General features: G+C 37.9%; 1 protein-coding gene and 1 long non-coding RNA gene across 4 annotated transcripts in view; one reads left to right on the forward strand and one right to left on the reverse strand.

Annotated features, from left to right (window-relative positions):
• The window catches only part of LOC135310507 (uncharacterized), a 28,782-nt gene extending 18,426 nt beyond the window's left edge, over window positions 1–10,356 (reverse strand). The window contains exon 1 of one of the 2 annotated variants that reach the window (XR_010370588.1): window positions 10,302–10,356. This is a non-coding gene — a long non-coding RNA (uncharacterized LOC135310507). The remainder of the gene's footprint in view (window positions 1–10,301) is intronic. The other variant, XR_010370589.1, reaches the window with a different exon arrangement.
• Window positions 1–24,474, forward strand: part of OCA2 (OCA2 melanosomal transmembrane protein) — a 158,555-nt gene that overhangs the window by 13,054 nt on the left and 121,027 nt on the right. Inside the window, exons 4-10 of one of the 2 annotated variants that reach the window (XM_064438321.1) lie at window positions 312–469; window positions 2,158–2,240; window positions 2,585–2,738; window positions 19,966–20,037; window positions 20,893–20,958; window positions 22,033–22,089; window positions 23,124–23,248. In XM_064438321.1, coding sequence (XP_064294391.1) covers window positions 312–469; window positions 2,158–2,240; window positions 2,585–2,738; window positions 19,966–20,037; window positions 20,893–20,958; window positions 22,033–22,089; window positions 23,124–23,248 — 715 coding nt within the window. The remainder of the gene's footprint in view (window positions 1–311; window positions 470–2,157; window positions 2,241–2,584; window positions 2,739–19,965; window positions 20,038–20,892; window positions 20,959–22,032; window positions 22,090–23,123; window positions 23,249–24,474) is intronic. The other variant, XM_064438329.1, reaches the window with a different exon arrangement.

Below are 24,474 nucleotides of genomic sequence, written 5' to 3' on the forward strand. Positions count from 1 at the left end.
GTATGCTATTTTGGAGCTTTGGTACATCTACAGTGTGAGCTGAAAGCACTGGTGATCTCAAAAGTCACTAGGAAAGGACAGCTGTATTTGTTCTGGACCAATAACTCCTTTTTCCTTAGGAAACCCATCCAAAATGGTGCTACTTGGTGAGGAAGTAGACATCTATTTTGTTCTTTTCATAGTTTCTTAAGCATTTTAGCTGAAGAATGTGTTTTTCAGAATAAGTTGACTAATCTATTTTATTTTCTGGATTTTGTACAGCCTATACTACTTTTTACTGGAAATTTACACCTTAACAGCTTATTTAATAGCTATGAATCTGACTGATTTTCGAGATTCTGCTCTGTTGAAGTTAGATATTGGAGGCCCATTTGTAGCAGATGTAGCTGATCAGCAAACAGGGGAGTACGTTGTAGTACAAATCAGCCAGTCTGAAGATGCTGGATCAAGGAGGAGAGGCCAACAGCAGGTGATGGTCTTTAAATTTTCTTTCTTTTTTTTTTTCTTCCTGAGATGTGTTTTATCATTTGTATTTCCATCACCATTGTGTGGATTAAGTGGTCATACTTTTCCCTGCTTTGAATTGTGTTAACATCTGCATTAGAAAACTTATTCTAATAAGAGTAATGTTCCATTTTCTTTTGTCTTTATAAGACTTCCTTTAGCTTCCTATATTAAAATTTTGTAAAACCTGTGCCCTTTGACTGACACTTAGCATGGAAGTTCTTATGTTTAAAATTGGCAATGTTTTCAAATGTTGTCTTAGAAAGAAGAAACAAGTGCAAAGTGCCTTTTTGCACTCACTGAAATGCATTTTCACATTTTGCTCCAAATTATTTTCTCAGATGTGTCACATTTATTTGCTTTATTTCTCTTAAGGCTTTCTCATTGTTGATGTTGTTTGTAACAAGTTCCTGCTGCTCTCTCCCAGAGAATTTGGTGAAAGAGGATCTTCTACAGCCTGTCATTGGATATCACTGCAAAATAAAAATAAGCTTCATCATTTAATAAATGGCGTTGACATACAAACAACTGCCTCTCATTCTGTATGCGTGACAGGATGGCCTGCCTCTACCAGTGACAGCACAGCTGAACGATGCCATCAGTATTCCTGTTTACCCCAATCTCTCTGTTTACAGCAGATTAGTCCTGCTACTTTGGCATGGTGAACAATACCATAATGGCAACTACACACTTAAACCACCCACCCCCGTGATGAGGAGGCTGCTGTAACCTGTGCTGCTGGCAGTGATCCCCAAGCAGCCTTCATGCTGCTGTGGGGCAGCCAACGTGCAGTTGGCTGCAGCAACTGACCTCTGCTGGCATGCCAGCGGTGGTCCTGACATGTCCAAAGGAGTAGGTAGTCAAATTAACCTTCCCTGCCTGCATGCTTCTCAGGCATTTCTCTATGTCAGATGTTCCAAGCTGGCTGATTAAATGTGGGTGTTTTTTTTTTTTTTTTTTTTTTTTTTTTTTCCCCCACTGTGTAGCATACAGGCTTAGGATTTAGGCTACAAGTAACCAAATCTGAAGGTTTTTTAAAGTTACACTTCTTTAAAAAGGAGACAATACCTGTATCTACATTTAAAGAGTATATTTGGCTAAGCTTGCATGAATATGTAGTAACGGGCAAAGTTTCAGAAACTGTTTATTTTCTGAAGATTTTTGTTTCTTTTTGCTAGAAGATCAGCAAACAGGAATTTTGTTTACTGAAATTCTACCATTTCTTCTTCATAATGTAAGAGGAAGGGTATGCCGTTGCTCCTGGAACTTTTACCATCTGTACCTCGTGTATGATAGTTTTCTTCCCAGGCAGTCTTTGTGACTCTGAGCCTAGCTTCCCTAGATGCTCCTTATAGTCAATGCAGAGTGTGATTTGGCATCTGCTCTCTGGAGACACCTTCTGGTGTGTCTCACTTCTTTGACTGAGTGAGGGAATGAGAATAAGGATTTGCTCCATCCTGAGTGCCTGTAACATACCTAACTATGTGGAATTAATTTGGGGTAGTGTGTGTTTTATGCCCTGTCCACAGAAAATTCTCCTAAATGAACAGAGAGGAATAAAACCCTAGATCAGAGACGCATCACTTTCACTGACTTTTTGCAAAAATGGACGTATTTCACTGACATATTGCCAAATGTGACTCTCTCTTGCAGGTGGTATACAACTGGTCTCTACCCTTAAGTTTGAGAAGAAATCAACAAATCATCACAACTAGAACCTTTCAGATACCAGACAGGTTGGTTGAGAAATAATCCATTGAAGTAGTAGATTACATAGACTTAACTATGAGGGAATAGATAATGTTTTAAAAACAAACTATCACTGCCTGTTTCAGAGGGGCAGGAAATCATGACTTCTTGCTGCTTTTAAAATGGATTTACAAGGCTGGTTGTACTTGAGTTAATTTCCACACAATGCTGTTTAGAGGGATACAGCGAAAATGTTTGAAAAGCTGCTTGCAATTGTAAAGATATAGCGCATATACATGTATTTATAGGTACTCAATATGAAATTAATGCATAAATAAAGCTAATGGTATTTCATTCCAGAAATAAGCAAAACTTCTCTTTCTTTCACCAGAGGCACCATCTTCATAAACATTCAAGCTTTCCTACAGGAGCCTGGAAGTGTTCCTCTCTCCATGAAGCATCAGTACCTTTATGCAACTATAGAGGCACAAGTAACAATTGCGTCCGTCATCTTAGCAGGTGTCTATGTGCTGATCATACTGGAAGTAAGCCAGTTTTTCACTTTGATTTTATTTTTCCCCTACATTGTAAATGGAGCACATGGAAGGGTTTCATTCTTGGGCTTTAATATATGTATGTGAATCCTTGCTTTACCATCAGTGTTTCTAGTGCAATGAATAAGGTATATGTGAAGAAACTGTGCTGAATTATAACTGGTTTTGGCAATTTATATTAATGTTGCAGTGATCTTGGGTATTTTCGATTAGGTTGTATTTGTGCTTTAATATTTTAACAGGATTGTAGTTTGGCTATGAGAGTGAAAATAAGTCTGGGTTATAAAAGGTGTGGAAAAATTGTTTTTAAGTTAATTATTTTTTAACGTAAGGTAAAAGAAAAAAGCTTTGGTTATTCCCTTTTCTAAGGCATCTCAAACCATGAATTCAGTGTACTTTTAAAAGGTTAAACTGAGCATGCTTTTTAATAAGTGACATTTAGAAATTCTTTTACTGTATTACTTAGAGGAAATGGAGTCTGAGTTAACATGAAGAAGTCAAGGGACAGGGAACTTTAAATACATGTTGCAACATCAACCTCAAAGCCTTGCGGTACCAAACCCAATGAAAATGCATTGGATCAGCACTAAGAATGGAAAACATGTCAGAAACAGCATTGGACTCCAACCGACTTTTTTGAACTGAGAACATTTACTGTCTGATTATCTTGAAATAAAGGACAGATACTGGGGGGACAGTTTTTTTTTTTTTTTTAATTCACATGAGCATCCACACTGTCAATGAATTCTCCAAGTTGAATTACACCTAATTTATACTAGTATGAAACAGAGAAGTGAATTGAATGAAGTCTACAAGGCACTCCATAGTAAATATGTCCAGGATGCTCATTTTTCTTTCACATCCCTTGTGTATTTTAAGCTTTTCATCCTGTTACACCTCAAAATGGTAAGGTAGTTAAACACCTTCTAATCAAATATCAGTAATGGGCCCACACAACATGACAGATGCTTTAGACATTTAGATTATGTCATTCAGCAATGGTGATTTATTTATGAAGCTAAAATTGCCTCTATGTACTTTATAAATGAGCAAAAATATCTAATATTTAGTGTGGCGGGGGATTGGACTAGATTTTACTATAAATATATGTAGGCATGCAGCACAGCATCAGAATAATTTCAATATTTTTAAATGCAGCTTTTATTTTTAAAAAAACCCAACTATGCAACCTTTTCGCAATTGCAAAAACATCAGATTTTTAATGTACGTAAATGGTGGTTTCCTGTTAATATCCTAGAAAACTGCTTTGCAACAGTTCACAGGTAGAAGGAAATAAAGGCTTGAAACTGAAAAGCAAAGCCAAGGAAAGCATATGTTTTCCTTTTGTTTCTAAGACAAAGCTTTAAAACAACTCATTATCTTATTGTTTCTGTGAAAAGATCAAAGAAAAATTTCTGTTGTTGGCAGAAAAGTTATTTCTGCAAATTCAAAAGTAGAAATAGATACTTATAAGTAAACTTTTTTGGATTTTAAAATGTGGAAATTCACCTATTGCATCATGATGTTAGCTGTTTTCTCCATAACATCAGTAAGAATGGCAAATGTTACAGAGTAAATTTTAAGCTATAAATATATAAACTGGAAATAATTATCATAGAAACAAAACTTGACTTTTTTTTTTGTTCCCTCATGGAGCTCTTGCAAGAGATGGATGTTAATATTGTTAGAATATGTAAGAGTGACTTACCTTACATTCAATATTTATAACTTTAGTGCCTGAAGTCCTGCTTTCTCAACACATTGCACGCTCTATTCCATTAGCAGTCATCACTGTTAGAGAAATCAACTGGTGTTGCTGCAGGAGCGATCTCTCACAGATTTTAATTTTAAGTGTTGCTGCTCCCCATCTTTTATCAGTCTTTATTAGTTTCCTGTGTTTTATTCATTGACAATATAGGTTCAACTTCAGTCAGTGTGGACACCCAAACAAGTTTTAGAGCTATATTTTCACATATTTTCTTATAACAATGAAGAAAGAGGAAGCATTTTGTCTGTTACAACTCACAAGAGCTACCCAAAGGCATGCCTCTTGCTCCTCCTGCACAGCCCTTTCCCCCTAGCACAGATCATAGATCTTGTGCCCACAACCTCCTCCGCCCCACACTCTTCATGTTTTAATCCTTCCTTCCCTTATCCCCTTGCCCTTTGCAGCACCAGGGAGCATGCAGGAGAACAGGCTGTAAGAGCTTCTGCCTCCTGCAGATACAGATGATGGGAAAAACTGATGAAGTAAGAGGTTCCAGTTGGAAAATGAAGTGCATTTAATGTAAACTGTCTTATCCAACTGTAATCTTCTCTCTACTGTAGAGACAGGTGGTAAATACTGCTTTGAGGCAGTTTGCCTCTATGTCGGCATCAGATCTCTAGGTCAATGTATGTCAAATACTGGTTGTTGTCAGTGAACAAGTCTTACTGTCTCAAGATGTGCTGCCCTTCAGAAAACATGTTAAGCTGTTGACTTTTATGTCTTCAGACATTTATTTAAAGCATTTTTTCTTTTGAAACTGATCACATGTTACATATTCATAAAATAGAAATATGTTTCTGGTAAAAGAAGATGCCTTTTTTCCCTCTTTAATTTATAATGATTTCTTTTTTTATGCTTACCACAAATATGAATATTTTCTTACTTCACAAACCTACTCTGCCCCTTGAAAATTTGGTGTATTACTTCTAACTCTTGTTAAATGGACATCTCTTAGTTTCGTTTTTTGTTTGAAATCTATGGGTTTCTTCCCCCCCACCCCCATGTAATCATCCTTTCCTTCAGTAACTAGACATTCATTCTCTTGAAATTGGTTTTTCTTCAAATACCAATCAGTTCCCTCTTTGCATTTCACTCTTCTGTTCCCTTCCCTTCTCCCGGAGGAGAAAGGAGAAAAAAAATCTGCTTTTTGTGGTATTTTTGAATTAATCTAATCTACACTATTTTATAGACTGTTGAAAACAGTGAAGTATTTAATTTTGTTCTTGGAAGCCTACACTGCATAGGAAATGAAAACAAGTGTATGTTCAAAAAAAAAAAAAAGTGTGCTAGGTTTGCCATTGTTGATCTCAGTTCTACTGCCTGACCCTTCAGGATTACTGAGGAACGTAAGTAAGACAGGTTATAGGTATGTTTTCATGTTGGTCTACAAGGACTTCTGGTGTAAACAGCTGACGTACAGAGTTCTACAACAATGTTGCTGTACTAAATTAGTTCACAATGTATTTCAAGACAGGCTCTTTCTAGTCTTGATCCTCAAAATGTATAGCCTCTTTTGATTGAGAACTTGAAAAAAGTTTCAAACAAAAAAGTCTTAGAAGATTTAATTCTCACACATTTCCTTGTTTTTCAGCTAAGAGTGCGTTTTGCCTTTTGCTTTCTTTAATTTCCATTCTTTTTCCAGCAAAGCCTTTTTCTATGTATATAAGTAATGTGACTATTTACACCCTATTCACTCAGATTCAATAAGCAGTGGTGTATGGTTGTTTCTGGTGGTACAGCACAGTCAAGGAAAATTAGTGTGGATAAAATCTCATTGTTTCCTCTTTACAATACAGTAAGATATATTTGTTTCCTCCCCTTTTGCCTGTGTTTGTATACACAGAGAATGGCATAATACACTGGTTACTCTGAAAAGAAATCCCTCTGCCTATCTATAGCTTAAATATCTGTTAAAGTTATAAAGTTTTATTGGTATTTAGAAAAGTTTCTTGAGTTGATAATACTCGTATTAGTAACCATTAACTGCATATTTACAGCTATGTTGGAGCTGCATTAATTAGAAATATGTAAGGAGGAATGTAAAACATTTATTATTAAAGGACAGAGCTCATTAATTTGAATTAACTATTGTGTGCACTTCTCCAATATTTTTCTTTAATATATTTGTTTTGTGTTGTGGGTTACAATGGAGTGTTAGCTGTTTATGATACTTAAATCAGCCAGCAGAAACAAATATGAAGGTAATGGCCTTCCTAATGCTATTTTATAAAACATTTTGTTTAGTCAGGAGAAAAGGCAGAATAACATTCATTTTACTAAATCAATATAAAAAAAAGAAAAAGAGGAGAGGAGATACCAACAGCACATCAAATGGCAGAAAAGTGGTATCAGTGATACCAGCAAGTATCAGAAATTCTGTGAGAGCCTCCATAGGGCTTGTTTTATCACAGGAGCTATAATTTAGTTTCATATCCTGTCTTGTAGGTAGCCCTAAGAAAAAAGTCTTGCCAGGATCTTTCAAATGACATTTTAATGATCTGACATCTTGGATAACATTTACATGTCTGTATTTCTTCTTGAAACAGAAATACTTGAAAGTACAAGGTCTGGCCTTAAAAGCTCTAGCTCCTTACTAGCATCAAGTATGGGCTTATAATCACAATTTTTATTACTTTAATGGAAATTGAGAGTTTCTCTCCATATTACTTTTCTATTATTAACTAGCTTAAATTATGAATAAACATCCCCTAAGCTTAATTTCTTTAACTCAAAGCAGAGTGATTTTTAATAGCAGCTAACCAGCAGAATTAAGCTGCAGACAGCAAAACCTTTGAGTGGTTCAGTCTGACCATTTTTTCTAGTGTTGTGGGCTGGTTGAACCAGTGTTTCCTCACAGGAAGCATTTTTACAAATGAAATAAGATCTTTGTTATTACTGCTGCCTACGCTCACACAGTCCAGTTTTTGCTTATTTGCAGTAATGAGGCTGTTTATTTGCACATGGAAAACTATGCTTCAGAGAGGGAATAGGAGAACAGAAGAAATAGTCACTGGTATACGAAACATAATACTAAGTGATGGCAATAGGCTAATCTTAAGGGAGATCTTTTTCCAATAAGAAAAGTCACAGAAACTAGTGACCAGCTTACTCAGCATGGTTTCTCACTTGCCATCCATTCTCATATTGATCTGTCTTTAAATATAGACAGAGAAGAGTGTGGATTAGAGTGTTCCTACCTCTACATATATCCTACCAAAAGATTAGTAGCAAAGGGACAGAAGAAAATCCATAGCCTTTATTGGAAAAGATGGTGTAAAAAAGAAAATTGTAGCTGCTGCTCTCCCTGGCCTTTGTGGAAGAGAATGTATTCCTGCTGCTATTGATTTCATTTGTGCTGGGATGGAAAAATTCTGAAGAGGAATGAAAACACTGCCTTAGGAGTTGGCAGAAAATTAGGGGCAGATTATCAGAGGAAACAATCTATCCTCTTTGGTGAAGAGTCCGAGCCACACCTCACTCAGAAAGAATAAAAAGAATAGAAGTTTGCCCTCATCTGCCTTCCTGTTTTGGGGAAGGAGGAAGAAAAAGAGCTCAAGGTCAGGGCAGAGTGGGAAAGCCAGTGCCCCTGGGCATGCTGGCCAGCATCCAGCAGGGCAAGGGTGCTTTCCTGTACTCTTTTTCCTTCCTTGAGAGACTACTGGTCCTGACCAGGGTGGAGGAGGTTGCCTTGATATTGTCTTATCTGCAGTGTTTTACAGTGGGGTAGAAATGGAGCCAAAAGGTAGGGCCTGGAAAGCGAACTTCCCAGCCCAAGGCAGAAATCATAAATGTTGTGACTCTGGGGGTTGCACAGAACCTGAATCCAGCAGAGTGAAACCTAAACCATAAAAGCCAGTAGAAAAACACCTTGAAGAAAAATCTAGCTCCCTCTGGAGCAAGCTAGCTGCATCTTTCCTGGGCAGCATGTGGCTGTGGTTTAGAGTCCCTGTAACTCTAAAGTGCCATTACCATACAAAAGTCTACTGTCTACTCTTTTTTCTTATTCCTCCCTCCCCCCACCCCAATCCCCCACCCCCCCCAGCTGAAAATGTGTAATATAATGAGGGCAGCCTTGCAGTCCTCATGAATAATGCTTTTCAGATGTAAACTGAGGGTGTGCATTGGGAATACTATCAAGGCATGTGGAGCAGATGGAGGCAGCAAAGCCTGCTGAGATAAGTGCTGGAGGACTGGACTGAACAAGGGGATCCAGACACAGGGCAGATCCATCTATCCTGTTCCCCAGAGTGAAGTATTCACCAAAACATACCCTAAACGTTCTCCCAGAGAGAACAGCCTGTGACTGAGCTAGCAATTAAGGAGGATGGACTATCAAGGCTTAAGGTAATTTCCTGCCCTTGTCTGATTTAGGAGGAGGGTATGACCTCTGTGCATTTTGAGGGGCTCAAAATTACTTTAAAGCAGCTGTGCAGCAGCATTACAAGTTGCTCCTGATGAGGAGCATTGGATCAGTGTCCCTGAGATGTTGGGATTTTTACCGCTTAAGTAGAGCAGAGCCACTGCCACCAATGAGGGGGATCCAACAGGACAGAGCAAGCACCAGTTAGATAAATTACAGTCATTTTTCCTGCCGTCACAAATGAAGTGCTGTAAGACAAGGACAGGATAAGTTCAAATCAAAACAAAAATACAGTATAACAGCAAGCAAAATCCTCAGCTGGATCTCAGCTTGATATGTCGTAATGACGGTTTTGTATTATTAATCCAATATAAATGTTGATTTTACACTGACTATTGCCTGTCTAATTGTTAGATCTATCTTGGTAGAAGCCTGGCTTTGCTCTGAATATGTGTGCTTTAAGAAAAAATATCTTCTTTTGGGTGCTATGGTACTTCTGCACTATGTATAAACTGGCCTTAATTAAGAACTTTATAGGAAAAAATTGCCACTGGACAGTGCTGCTTGCTAGATGAAGGACTTGATATGATTGTCTGCTTTAAAAGATGCTGTCACCCAGGCTCCACTTTTCACATAATGTTATTTTTTTGAAATAACAGGAGTCATATTTTCTACACTAAGTGTAAAAACTAATTTCCAAATGTCCATTTTCTATTGCCTTTTAAAACCAATTTTGAACTGTATTTTGTTCAATTTGTGAAAGACTGTCAAGCACAAATGTGTTGCCCTGCCTTGCATACTATGTATGTTGTGGGCTGGGATTTTTCCTTTCTGTTTGAGACAGGCAACAGAACATTAAATTAGCTTAATTGAATGGTGCTGTTCAGCTTCTACCCTGCTTATGGCAACCAGAGGGGTAGAGAGGCATGAAGTCTTAAATTTTTGACAAGGTGTTGGAACGGGCACTCACTTCTAATGCACACAAACAGGGATGAGAACCACTCAGCTTTTTTGGGGCCTCAAATGATGTCTTCCTTCAGCAAGAGCAAGGGCAAAAGTGAATGAACAAATATGAAAGAGTAGAGTATAGGAGGCAGGACTGGAGGGAGATGCAATGGCATGATCTAAAGAGGAAAAAAATATCCAGAGAAGAAAACTAGATGTCGTGGTTCAGCCTCAGCTGGCAACTAAACACCACGCAGCCGCTTGCTCACTCCCCCCCACCCCTGTGGGATGGGGAAGAGAATCGGAAGAGCAAAAGAACTTGTGGGTTGAGATAAGCACAGTTTAATAATTACAATAAAATAATAATTATAATAATGATTATGATAATAATGACAATAATGTTAATATAACAAAATGGAAATGGAAGGGAAAGAAAAAAGGAAAAAAAACCCACAGAAACACAAACAATACAGCCACTCACCATCTGGTGACCGACGCTGGCGGACCCCAAGCTGTGATTGCTGCCTCCTTCCCCCAGGCAGCTCCTCCCAGTTCACATGCCGGGCATGACGTTACATGATATGGAATATGCCTTTGGTCAGTTTGAATCCGCTCTCTCAGCTGTGCCCCCTCCCCGCCCGGCTTCTTGTGCACCCGGCAGAGCGTGGGAAGCTGGAAATGTCCTTGACTAGTACAAGCGCTACCCAGCAAGAGCCAAAACATTGGTGTGTTATCTCAACATTTTTTTCATGCTAAGTTCAAAGCACAGCACTATGCCAGGTAGAGTGAAGAAAATTAACTCTATCCCAGCTAAAACCATGACACTAGAGTGAGAAAGGCAGGAAATGTCAGGGATGAAAGACTTCAAAGGAGCTGCTGGTTAGAGCAGAAAGCTCCCTGCAAAGGTAATGTAAGCACTGCCGTTTGCCATATTGTTGTTCATAGTGCATGGCTGTAATTCTGTATGGTTGTATTACCCTAATATTAAAAGAAGGCTGACAGAGATTCACACAGGGAAAGTAAAATAAGTTTGGTCCTCACTTTTGTTATTTTCTCCATGTAATTTCTTTACTAGAAATTCACAGTCTCATTAGTCTTGAGGATGGCGAGATAACTGTGGAAATGCTGATGGTGGTATCTTCTTCAGTTTGAGAAAACATTCCAAAACTACAAATACAATGAGGGTCTTACAGTCGCCATGAACAATGCTTTCAGGACACAAAAATGAGGATGTGCATTGGGAATGATATCAAGGCATGTGGAGTAGATGGAGGCAGCAAAGCCTGCTGAGATAGGTGCTGAAGGACTAGACTGACACTTGCAAAAGGGTTTTGTAAGACGGAAAGCTTGTTGCTAGGCCAGCCTGTTGATATACAACGGCTTTGGTCATGTCAGCCCACAGTAGCGGTCTGGTTTATCATTTCTAGGTAGCAACATTAGTCCTTTAAAGGCTCACGACCTAGATCTCTCTACTTTAGTCATATAGCAAATGTTTTTTTGTAGCTAAAATATTACAGGGCTGAGGTGCCTTGGCACATAAAAATGATCACCAACCCGCCTTTCCACAGGGCTCCGCTTTCTATTAATCTGGCTTGACTCAATGCCCTGATTTACAGAACATCAACTCATTCATCTCTGTGTGCCTCTGTCCAATTTCACATTAAGACAAAACCGCTAAATTCATAGTAAATAAAAAGACTCACTTTTAAAATTTGACTCTGAGGGCCTCTTAAACTATCAGATGTTACTGGATATTCCCCTTTTGGTGTTTCCTGGAGGAAAATATCCACCTATGGCTATAATAATATAGATATGGAAGACTCCTCTTTTTTGTATGAATCTCATAGGTATTATTAGGTATGACACTATACCTTTTTATCCCTAGTTTTCATTATTAGTATTCTGAGGTGGGAGGTTATTTCAAAGCCAGACTTGACCTAGAAGTCAAGCAGTCATTTCAATCCTCATTATATAGGAATAAACCCTCTTCTGGTTCCTCTGGCCAACATCTGTACAAATGCTGTTTCCCTCCTTTGTTCCTGACTCTGTTTTTTTCTCCAGCTTTGCTTTTCCCCCAAGTTTCCAAGGCATGAAAATATAAGGGTTTCAACAGGCTTGTTCATCTCATACAGTAATGATATGTTTATCTTTGCATCATTTCAGGGCTACTTTGAACCGATTAACTCAATGTTCTATACCAGCATGAAGCTTTAGTCTATCCAGTTTTCTCTACAAACACCAAGCAGTGATATCACTGAAGAAGAAAGCTCATAGAAAATGAAGTTTGCAAATTGTGCAAATTGTTGATTCAAAGCCTTTGACAGGGCTATGGAGTAACAAATACCTTTGCAGAATCTAGAGTCAGCTTATAGGTCTTCTATATAGAACAGGGGAATGAATTAATCAGATAATTTATTCACAGAAAATAATTTAATTTAATAATTTAATTAAGTCTCTTCCTCTTGCTCTTCTATGTATCGTGTTTCACATATAGAAAGAATTGATGTCAGCTGGTGAAACTTAATGTAATTACTTAATCATAGATTTTCAGGGTTGTTTTTCCAAGGCAAAACTCCCAAGATATCCCTATTTTGTATTTCTTAGCCTGTCCAGTCAACATACCATAGGAATATGGTATTCATATGGTATGTTGAAAGTGACCCCACCTGGAATATGAGACCCCACCTGGAGTGCTGTGTCCAGCTCTGGAGCTCTCAATAAAAGAAACACATGGAACTGTTGGAGCAGGTCCAAAGGAGGGTCACAAAAATGATCCAAGGTCTGGAGCACCTCTCCTAAGAGGACAGGCTGAGAGTGTTGGGATTGTTTAGCCTGGAGAAGAGAAGGCTGTGGGGAGACCTTATTGCGGCCTTTCAGTACTTAAAGGGGGACTATAGGAAAGACGGGGACAGCCTTTTTAGCAAGGCATATTGTGGCAGGACAAGGGGTAATGGTTTTAAACTAAAGGAGGGTAGATTTAGACTAGATATAAAGAAAAAAATTTTTACAATGAGGGTGGTGAAATACTGGAACAAGTTGCCCAGAGAGGTTGTGGATGCCCCAACCCTATAGACAATCAAGATGAGGTTGGATGGGGCCCTGATCAACCTGATCTAGTTGGGGTTGTCCCTGCTCAATGCAGGGGGGTTGGACTAGATGACCTTTAAAGGTCCCTTCCAACCCAAACTATTCTATGATTCTATGAATAAAAGTTATACAGGTGTTAACTTGTCTTGGATACAATATAGTATTACTTTTAATCACATTCTATTTAGAATAATAATCTTGTGTAGTGCCATCTTATATTTTGAAACATTGCATTAGGATGTGTCAAATTGCTGCCTTCTGTGCCTTTCCCTAAGGCATCATTGCTCATACCATGACTTTCTCCATTGACATTAAATCAGAACAAGGAATTTGGCATCCTATCTGAGTGAAAATGGGTATCATAGCAGAATGTCATAGATGGGTGCTTTCTTACCTTGGGGTGGTGTTGATGTCCTTCAGGAGTTACAGTTTGCTCTCTCTCTATATATGTATAATCTAATGTTTCTATTAAAACAAACAAACAAAAAGCAAAAAAAGAAAAAACACAAAACCAAACAACAAAACGAAAAACAAACCCAAGTGTTTTAGGATTTGGAATTTGTCTGTAAAAAGAGCTTAGTGAATGTAGATAGAACATAACTTTCACAGAGTCACAGGGATCAGCCATTTATTGTCCAATTAATAAGAATATATGTTAGCACTAAAATATGCAACTAATTTTTCCAAGTCCACAGACCTCTTAAGTCTGTGCTCTTAACTGATCTTGGGCACATATTTCATGCATGTGGTAGTACTATTCTACTGAAGCACCACTGAATTCTTTTAAAAATGAGTAAGCTGTTGGTCCACCTTTTTTTTTATTTTTCAAGGCATACTTATGTACAGTGATGCAGTTTTGACATATTTTGACTTACAAAAATGAGTTTAATAAGATTTCCTAAATATTTAACCTAATGTAGAGTTTTATTTTATGATTTGCATGTCTGTATGTAAATATATATACATAGTATCCTAATCTGCAGATGAAGGTATAAATGGCTGTTCCTGCTGTCACTGATTTTTGTGATGCCTGTAGTCATTTTGGGATCCTTGATGTGCATCATCTTTCAGCAGCTGTACACTACGTGCTTGCCTCAAGAGCTGCTTTAGTCCATCCTTGAATACCGCATGTCACACTTTCTAAGCTATGTCAAGCAACTCCCTTTTGCTTCATTAAAATCCCTACAGAATTTACTTGTTATTGCTTAAGAAATTCTAAGGCAATTAATTTTCCCTCATCATTCATTTTGCACTAGCTTTTGAGACACATCCCTTGTAAAGGGGTTCCCATGTGCTGGGAAGAGCACCCCTCAGCTGAAGAAGCTGCAGAATTGCTTCTGCACAACTTGTGAACTTGTGTAGGTGGAAAACCAAGGGGAGGAGGGTGAGGAGGCAAAGTATTAACTGCCATCACCAGCTGAAGCGGACGTATGTGGCTATGCCTTCACTAACTGGTACTGGTTAGACAGTGTCTTTAACAGGCGAGCGTGAAGAAAATCAGGTAAGTATGGCTGGCTCCATTGACCTTCCTCTTCTGCTGCTCTGATCTCATTTGTACGTGGCTATATCCTATATTTCTAGTCTACTGGTTTATAGTCTGTCCAAATTGTGCAATTTGCCAGAAGTAAACCAAATTCTCATAACTGAGAATTTGATGCCATTCAGCTTTGAAGTGAATCTTCTGCAGGGCAGAGTTCAAATATTGCAAGGCTTTTTTTGACACTTGTTTTCTAACATAAGCCCAAATTTTAATTTATATTGCTTGACAGACTTAGGAAAAACTACCTAAAACAGTTAGCTAAATTATCATTGTTTTTCTGCAAATTTCAGTTTAGATTTCAGCTTCTGATGCCAGTGTCAGGCTTCAGCATTAATTTTCCAAACCATAAATGGATCAAATATGTGTAACATGCAAGACTGAAGTTTTGTCTGTATCCTCTGAAAAACAGCTGGAATAGTCCAGGGCAACGCAGACCACCAAAATTTATAAAGTACATGACGACAAATGATAAGATAATCTCCATCAAGGGATTTGGCTGATGAACACACTTCCAGAGGCAGTCAGGCTAATCCTGTCTTGATTATCTTTAGGAAAAACAAACCCTTTGTCTTTCAAAACAACCTCTTCCACTGCTGACGGTATCTTCTTTTAACCCAATAAACCCTAATTATAACGTTAAAAGGATAGATATAAAACATGAAGTCCGGAAAAAAGTTATCATAGAGCAAATTTTAATCCCCTTCTCTCCCTCCCTGTACCCTCAGAATAAAGAATTGAACCGGAGACTTTATAAAGTCTAAGAGGGAGTTGGCTGTGGATTTTTAGGGAAGGTCTCAGCTACTCCAGAGGCAGATGGAAAATACATAAAACCCCTATGCGGATATAGGCTTGGGAATAACTGCCTCCTGTTGAAATCTAGCAATGCTGCCACTCTACCAAATAAAAATTAATTTCTCAGTAAGAGAAGTAGTTTAATGCAACAGGCTCCACTGGAGAAAAAAATGGATAAGAAATGAGTTGAGGCTGCATTTGAAGCTTTACATTAAAGCCACTGACAGTCATATTTCCACTGCTATTTACCACTTATAAAGAAGAACCCATGGAAATAAAATATTTGGTATGATGTATCATTTATCGAATATCTTCACCAGCGCATTTTGGAAACATGCATGACCTGTATTTCAGCTGGGAAATGTATGCTCTGAAATAGCATAAGGTCACCATTCAGTTGGCTTCTAAATAATTTCCTTTTACCTCCTGGAGCACTGTACAAGATAAAGTGTTTGGAATTTTGAATAATTTTTATAATGATTTTGTTGCAGTCTACCAAAAGATTTTATGAACTCTGTGCAATTATTCCAAAGCACTTTCATATAGATAAAGAAATTTAAATCTGGAGAAGGTGTAGGTTGCCTAAATCCATTTTATATTATAGTTCTGAAAATGAATATTTTTAATTAATATCAAGCACAAAGACTTGTGGTGTAAATGATTTGGGTTCCTTTCATTTCTTACCTTAAATTTTACTCCTGAATTAAAAGTATGGAAACTCATACAGAATCAGCATTCAGCACATTGTGTTTATCGCACAGCGGGCAACAGTGAGACAAACTTTCCACAGATATTTTTGAAACAAAATCGCTATAGAAGTTTTTCCTAATCTTTGCCCATTCTGAATTGACCCTATAGCATGACCCTGTGATGTTGCTATCACAACACCTACATTGTTGATGTTATTTTTAATAGGTTCAATTATTGCAATCTTAGCTGTTTTCATTATTTATATAAAATTATGTAAATATCCATTCCCTTTTCAGAAATCTTTTCAATTCTCAGCCTAGTAATATGCTTTATCAGTGAGCTCTGTGAGTGAGTTGTGCATTGTAAAGAGTGAAATATGGGCTGCATTGTTTTCACTAGCAGTTTGTATTGAGATAACTGTCCCTTTGTAAAAGCAAAGCACCATCCTTTGCTGCTTCATTAAGTCAGCGCTGCTAGGCATTCTTCAGACAGAAATAAAGATGATGTTGATGGTGAAGATGCCCCTTCTGTGAAGAGATTATAAGGTTTGTAGTTGTGTTGGGAGGGGAGGAACTCTAGCATGCAAACTGATAGGCTAAAGCCTTTGCGTCTTCCTTGTCTATTCTGCCTTTTTTGTCTCAATGGCTGTTGCTAGTTTTTTTAAGGAACCTTTCCAGGAAATAAGGCAAAAAAAATTTTTAATAAGTGCATTTTACAGAGTGTGCTCTGTCTGATTCGTTGATATTTGGTGATCCAATTGTGGGACAGAAGAAATGAGTGAGAAGAAAATAAGAGGTCACTTTGGCATATGGCTTTGACAGAATGAGTAGGGCCAGAGAGGGTGGAAGCATGTGAGAAGGTATTTATGTGCAAGAGAGTGGAAACAGAAATATACCTCTGAGTTACCTCAGAAGGCTGTAACTGGTTGTCTCTGTCATGAGAAGTCTACTTACAGGGACTGGGTTAACCAGCGCTTAGGGCCGTAGGCCTGGACTTACTTCCTGAGTTCAGTCACCCTTGCTACTGAAGTAACTTTTAGCCCATTGTTTCCTTCTGCTTCCATCTGTAGTTTGTAAAATGAAAACTCTAGCCGGTCAGGCTGATACAGCCAACTCAAATTTATCATCTTATAAGCAATTCCTATTTGAGAGAGAAACTTGTTATGAATCTGGGTTCTTTTATTGTAATAATCTTTGCTTACTAGAGAAAGCACAAAGGTAGGCACTTTCTCAAGCACAAGAAAGATCAGATGAATACAGATGATTTCTCACTTCATCTTTCAAAACATCTTTAGAGTCAAAAGTCCAACAAACCTCTCAGCTTTCCTGGAGTTTAATCTCTGTTTTAATTTATTTCTGAGTTCTTTCAATTCTGTACACAAGCTTTTGTTTATAGCTACACTCTGAGATTCATTCTGAAATGTTTTCATACTCCTTCCAGGCTTTGAGAAGGTTTGGGTCAGGTCTGTACTATTTTGCAAAAGAATAATAATAATGGAATTTTACCTAATATAATGCCCTCCAAATGTGCATTAGACAGAACTGTGGTTCAAAGAGTGTCACAGCTTATAACCTGTATCTCTTAATTTCTCAATTTGTCGGCTTTTAAAAATACCTTTACAAATATATTATTTGTTTGGGGTTTGCTTTATGTGAAAAGAAAATTTGAGTAATCTATTTTTTCCTAAACCTCCCCAAATCTCAGCTTTTGCATATTTACATGTCTCAGAATTTACATAAGTGAACTTTTTAGGCTTTTTGTTACTGTATAACTTCCACTTGATAGTTTGCTGCAGTGAAGAGTTGTACATTTGATAAGTTTCTCTGTAATAGACCTTTGCACCCGAATAGTCTTCGTTCATTCTTCAGGATATGCTTTTGTATATCCTTCTTGAAAAATCACCAGGATGAAGGAACTGACAGATGATTCCATTTGTACAGCATTTTTTCTCATCTTTCTGCAGAAATGAAAGCAAATTTCACCCATAGGTGACAGCAAACTCTTGGAAAAAGAAAATGCAGTCAACCCAGTGTATGCAATTAAGAATACAATGGTGACAGCCAAAATGCAAAAAAATCTAAAGCCAATCAAATCTCAGCAAACCCATATCTTTGAGAACTGCAAAAGAGCTATTTAATGTGCGTGGTGATTAGATGAGGAGAAAGCCTCCAGCATGAGGATGGCTGAGCATTCCCCGGTAGCTTACCCTTGAACCTACTTTGCCCTGGTAAGAAGCTGATCTCCTTCCCTAACTGACACCTCTGCTTTGTGTATTTTATTGGAGAGAACATTAAGGCCTAATGGCTGCACCTCATCATCAGCCACAAGAACTATTGAATGTTACCGAACGCTCCTCCCCACCTTTGCAGAATCACAAGGGCCATATGTGTGCGTTCATATCAACACTGTATCTGGAAATCAAAGATGAAATAGTGACTTATCACACACATTTCTGTGGGAGCTGGTGGAAGCTGTAATCTGTGCTATGTACTTTTAGGTCATTAGGACCTTGGTCTGATCTCATGCTTTATCACTATGAGTAAGTTATTCTCCAGTGCACAAAAAAAAATAATATAGGAGAATGAGAATGGTGTTTCTTTTGACTCCTAAATTAGTCATTTATATATTTATTTTTCTAGTAATTTGGTAAATTGTGTAGTTGTTTACCATTACTGTTAAAAATTTATGTTCAAGGAGAAAAACCAAGGCTGAATTTTTCATTTTTTCTTTTCCTTTACAAGCGGGCAGGAGGGCCTTGAGGTGTCCACATCCTATTGTTTCTTACCAGCAAAATATTTCTAATGAAATTTGCAGCAAATGAAATATTTCTAGAATGCCTTATTTCTTTCTTAGAAATAATTCTGGCTTGTGTCTAAATAATATTCAAACACATTAATAGTAAATGCTGTTAATTAGATTCAGTCTTTTATAATGTGATTTTCATTAGTTACATTCTTACTTTAACTGATTTATTTCACACAGTATGTGATCTTCCAGACATGGTGGATTAAATAACTACAAATGAGCTCTTGGAGGAAAAAGCACATTTTCAAGGCATGCTTGTTTTTATACCTTCTTGAGAATGTTAAGTGCAATCTATTCATTAGATACATAGATGTGGACAAATGTCCATATACTGTAGTAATTGCTGCAGTATTAAATGAACGTCTGTGTTGTGGTCAGAGGACTGGATGCTGTTTTCAGATGCATTGCTTGTATGCTAGAGAAACATTGCAGATGGAGGAGAAGCACTGTTCAAGGCTGGGTTAGCCTATTCATTCATGAAAACAGCTTTTGAGAAACTGAAGAGAATGCATCAAAGGTGTCCAGCAGATTTTAGCTGAAGTATACGGCTTTCTTGTAGAAAAAAGTATATGTCTGTCTTTCTTTGTAGAGAAAATGCTGATGAAAAAAAAAAATGATACAGAAAGCAGGTGCACAGGCTTGACAGGTCTATCTGTGCCCCAGACCACAAGCTGGACCTGGAAACTCAAAGTCAAATATGTCTGTATATCTGTAGGATGCATCCGCCCCAGGTCTGAGCTATTTGCTTGGGAAATGCTTTGCAGACACTGCAGATGAACAATCACCTATAAAGAATGAGGTGGATTATCTTCTGGGCATGCACCTTCTTCCCGTGGGTTGTGGGATGAGGCTTTCTAGTCCTGAAGTTAGAGAAAATTAATTGCTTTCCTTCTGTGGATCACCTGTTGGCAAATATAAGAAACTGGGACTGAAATCCCTTCTCTGCCTTGAGATCAGAGCTGAAGACTTCCTAGCAGGGTTTTGCACAGACATGGCTTTTTTTTTTTTTTTTTTTTTTTTTTTTTTAATAACATCCTGTAGTGAGGCAATGTAATCAGCCATTCTCTGGTTAGGTCTGTCTGAAGTGGGGTGGGGTCGAATAAGGGAAAAAAAACCCAAACAACCAAGAAAAGAATCAACTGCAGGAATTATTTATCCTTTTCCCTCCCCCTTTTTAATAATAAGGACATGTTTAAAGGAGTCTCTGGTCAGTTCTTACCCTTTCTTGCAGATTGTTCACAGGACTCTTGCAGCGATGCTGGGCTCTTTGGCAGCTTTAGCCACCTTAGCAACTGTTGGGGAGGTAAGTAATCAAACTTCAAGTGCTCAGTTTGTTTCTGGGTATGATATCATAGAGTTCTGTGTTTGCTCTGTTGTGACTGGGCACATGACAGAGCAGTGTTTTTTAAGAGAGAGATGGTAAAACAGATACTGGGGTGGGGAATCATCTTGGGGAAAACAAGTCAGCCTAGCTCATAGACAAGAGTAGAAAAAAGTCAGTTGACGCTATTTAATTCTGATTTGCAGGAAGCTGAGTACAACCATTTTCAGCTCATTTCAGAGTTACTTTAACACTGTTATTTTCAGTAATGTTAGGTTATCAAGCAAACCTGAATGGAAATACACTGTCTTAGACTACCATAAATAATTACACTTCCCATTCCTTCCCCCCTCCACCCCCCTGCTTACTCCTAGTTGATATTCAGTGAAACCACTGACTGCTTTTCTCTGTTTTTCTCGTAACTGGTCACCATTTCATTGCTATGTTCCCTTAAATTCCCTTCAGTGTATTCACAGGTGAAGCAGCATGCTTTTGTTCTCTTATGAAAAAGGAAACTGGGGTGTACCATATAATTCGGTTATCTTTCATTTCTGTAATGCTACATAAGGAACAACTAGATAAAATCAATAGCCTAACGTAGGCTTTTGATAATGACCCACTTAGGATGCCAGCAGCACTTTAAATTAGTAATAATAATAATGATAGTAGTAATAATAATAGTAAAGAGTCCTTTTTGTGTACCTTGTAGGAACACTTATTAATTTCCATCATAGCTTATTTAAATGGTTTATCAATTAAGTGGAGTTTATATTTCATAGCTAATCACAAGTCACATGTTTTGTAGCATTCACTGGTAACTGTATTTTTTGATTGCAGAGGCCAAGTATGGTCAAAGTGGTGGAGTGGATTGATTATGAGACACTGGCGCTGCTGTTTGGAATGGTACCTAAAATGTATCTTTTGCTCTAAATGTGCTAGAATGATCACATTCAATATAGAGATGTTTCCCTTTTAAACATTTTGTTAACTGTACTTTTCTGAGACATGTTATGACGAAAATTTGGGCCTCAAGGGACTTCTCAAAAAGGAGGATGATCAGACCTCTGAAGAAGTCTTTTGAAAACGATCCTTTTTTTTTTTAATTTATAAAATCATGTTGACAACATACTAAAAACATCCTTGAGGTCTATAAGTGGAAAGACCTGTTTAAGTACCAAGTATTATCACTCTCATTTATCTTGTTAATCTTGTTTACTCAAAACCTTCCCCAAACACACTCTACTGGAAAAGTGGTTTTCTTTGTCTTAGTCAGTGCTATGTTTAGAGGCAAAAAAAGGCAAACCAGAAATAGAGGAGAAATAGCTGATTAGATTATAATTATATATTATTTTAATCACTTACCTATGTTGTTATAATGGTAAAAAGAGTTGTCCAAGTACTATTAAACTCTAACAAAAAATATAAAATATACAGAGACAAAATTACAATTATATGTTGCCATTCTGAGCTTTTCTTATTTACTAACACAGCTCCCTGCTCCCTGCCTTCCCCACAGTAAAAGAAAGCAAAAAAAAAGATCTGTTGGGAGCAAAGATGGAAGGACAGGAAGCCTCCCAGAAGTGTGGGAAAATGCAAGTAATTCCTGGAGCCTCTATCTTCTGCACTCTGTAGAGCATTACTGCAGAAAGCAGGCACACTTACTGGTTTTTCTTGATTAACCAAATAAGAGATACATCGAGTACTCAATGTATGATGCCCAGTCAGTCACTGCAAATGAAATTCAACCTGACTAGTGTGACATTTACAGGCTGTTTATGTTGAGAACTAAATTTCACCATATGATGCATTAACAAGAAATATCTGGCAGCTGTAGTGGATATCCTAGTATGATGGTCATCAGATTCTTAGACCTGTGACCGACAAGAAGGACTTTTGTCAGGATCACAAACTATATCGCTTTGTTTTTGTGTAATAATTCAGTGGCAAGGTATTATCTTTTTCTTCATCTTTTGGTAGATGATTTTGGTGGCCATATTTTCAGAGACTGGATTCTTTGACTACTGTGCGGTAAAGGTAGGCTTGTTTTGGTACTTTTAGTTATTACTGGGTTAATCAAGTTAGTATTTAATGAGATCTGTTACACCAAGCACTATCTTTGATGAACCTTTCTTAGGGCGGTGTGTGCTTGTCACATTAGAAATGACAGTGGTCAACTTGTAATTTTGAAAAATTTCTTAGGGATGAGATTAGGGATCTCTTAAGGCAACTCTGTTTCTATAGGAGAAAGGTAAGGGCTCCCAGTAGGGTACACAAACATATGGACAATATAAAGGTGAGTTATTCTGCTGACTTCCCCAGGACTGCAGTTCCACTGTAACTTAAATCTGTGTTTTATGCCTGGCAGTGGGAGAGAGGAAATACGGGAGCTATCGTTAGCTTTACAGTCACACATGAAAAATGGCCACAGACCTTTGCACAGTAGGAGAACCAAAGCTTACAAGAAAAGGGTAATTCTGCTGGATTGGTTGTAAAGCAAGTATTACCCATACTGAGGGACTCGTTCACCTGCTGCAAAGCATAATTTTCTTGGGAAGGGTGGAAAGAAAGAAAACAAAAGTGACAAGGAGGACTGCTTTGAGCACAGGACCCCAAGCAAAGCATGGGTGGACACAACCGCTGCCTGCATAGATGCTCAGACTGTGTACTGTGCCCGGCAGTACTGCTCTGAGGATGGGGAAGGTGTCCCAGTGTGTGGAGGGGGTGGGAAGCCTGAACCACATCAGTGTACGTGGGCATACAGGCAGAAGATGGGGGCTCAGCCCTGGTCCTGCCATAGATCCCTTTCATGCCTGGCAACAGAGCATGGCGTCTCTTCAGACTTGTTCCTTCCTCTGCATAATGGAAATGTTTGCCCAATTCCACAAAATGTTTTCTTGCTAAATTAATTAATATTGGAGAGGGTGTTGTCAGAGGTGCATGGAGTAATAAATGCTCTGAGCTCCCTGCTGCCTCATCTTTGGTGAAGTTGTTTTATCTATCATTTTTTGAAAACTAAGCTGGAGTGATGTAGTCCCTTAATTTTGTTTCTATTTGTTCGGTTTTATTAGGCTTATCGATTCTCTAGAGGCAAGGTGTGGGCCATGATTACATTTCTGTGCCTCATCGCTGCAATTCTTTCTGCATTTTTGGACAACGTTACCACTATGCTGCTTTTTACTCCAGTAACCATAAGGTACTTTATTGTTATGGTTTTGGACTTGGTCTTTTATAGCCAGCAATCAGTAGTAGACATGTGTGCAAAATGCTTGTTTGGACTTTTTTTGATCATCTAAATGGAAATGAAAACTTGGAATACTCCTATTGTAGTAGGGTAAAGAGCTAACATTTTCAAAGGGATTGGTTGCCTTTTCCCTTTGTGTTAAGAGTGAGCCCATATCTGAAGCCTGTTATACAGCCTTGGCAGCGAACTATCCTGGTTTGTCTCCGTATCTGAACTGCAATAGCACATTGCACCAATTTCTCCCTTGTAGATTAATTTTTTTCCCTGTAAGCAGGGAGAATTTTTAAATTAAAGCTGCCTTGTCCCTTCCTGGCTAAAACCTATATAATATTTTGTATAGTAATTTATATTTTAGTGAAGTTGTTATCCCTTTAATACTAGTGACAAATAAACTAAAAAGATGTCAAAATTTTGACTGAAAGCTTTTATTTGGAATAGGAGACTGAATTTTTTTTCCTGCTGGTGATCATGGCATTGGTACAGCCACTGGTTAATTCCACAAATTGAGATCAGATATTTGGAAATTTAAATACAGAAAGGTGAATTTAATTATTTCAGATTTCTGTAAATTAATAATACGTGATTTGCAACTACATTTAATCAATGTGTGATTATAAATTAACTGTTTAACCTGAATTTAACCTGTGTCTGGTCAGGCAAATCTGGTTAATCCTGTTCAGTTTCAGAAAGACCGAGTGTGTTTTTAAAATGACCCTGAGTAATGTAATGCTTGCAGTCATTATCACATTAAAATACACAAAATTCTATTAAGATATGCTCCCACTTTAAAATGTAGTCTAAATCAGTAAAAACCAATTTTGCAAGTGGAATTTATTCTAGACTGGGAAACAGCTGGTGAATGAAAGCTCCATTTGTCTTCTGTCCAATTATATTTTAAAGAGATCACTTTGCCTTAGTCCAATCAATAATTTCACGTCTAGCAGTAAGTGACTCTATAACTGTTAAACACCAAGTTTTCTTTAGCAGATATTTGTGGAATATTTTGAATTAACTGTAATTAGGAATGGACTGAAATCCAGACATCAATGCATCATGAACTACTGTTCACAGGCAGAGCTACTGTAGCATTTATTCTGTTTTCAAAGAATCATAGAATAGCCCAGGTTGGAAGGGATTTCAAAAGACAGGTCCAACAATTCATGGGAAAGGGAGCCTAG

Source organism: Phalacrocorax carbo, chromosome 1 (genome assembly GCF_963921805.1).
Source record: "Phalacrocorax carbo chromosome 1, bPhaCar2.1, whole genome shotgun sequence".
In the NCBI taxonomy this organism is placed as follows: Eukaryota; Metazoa; Chordata; class Aves; order Suliformes; family Phalacrocoracidae; genus Phalacrocorax; species Phalacrocorax carbo.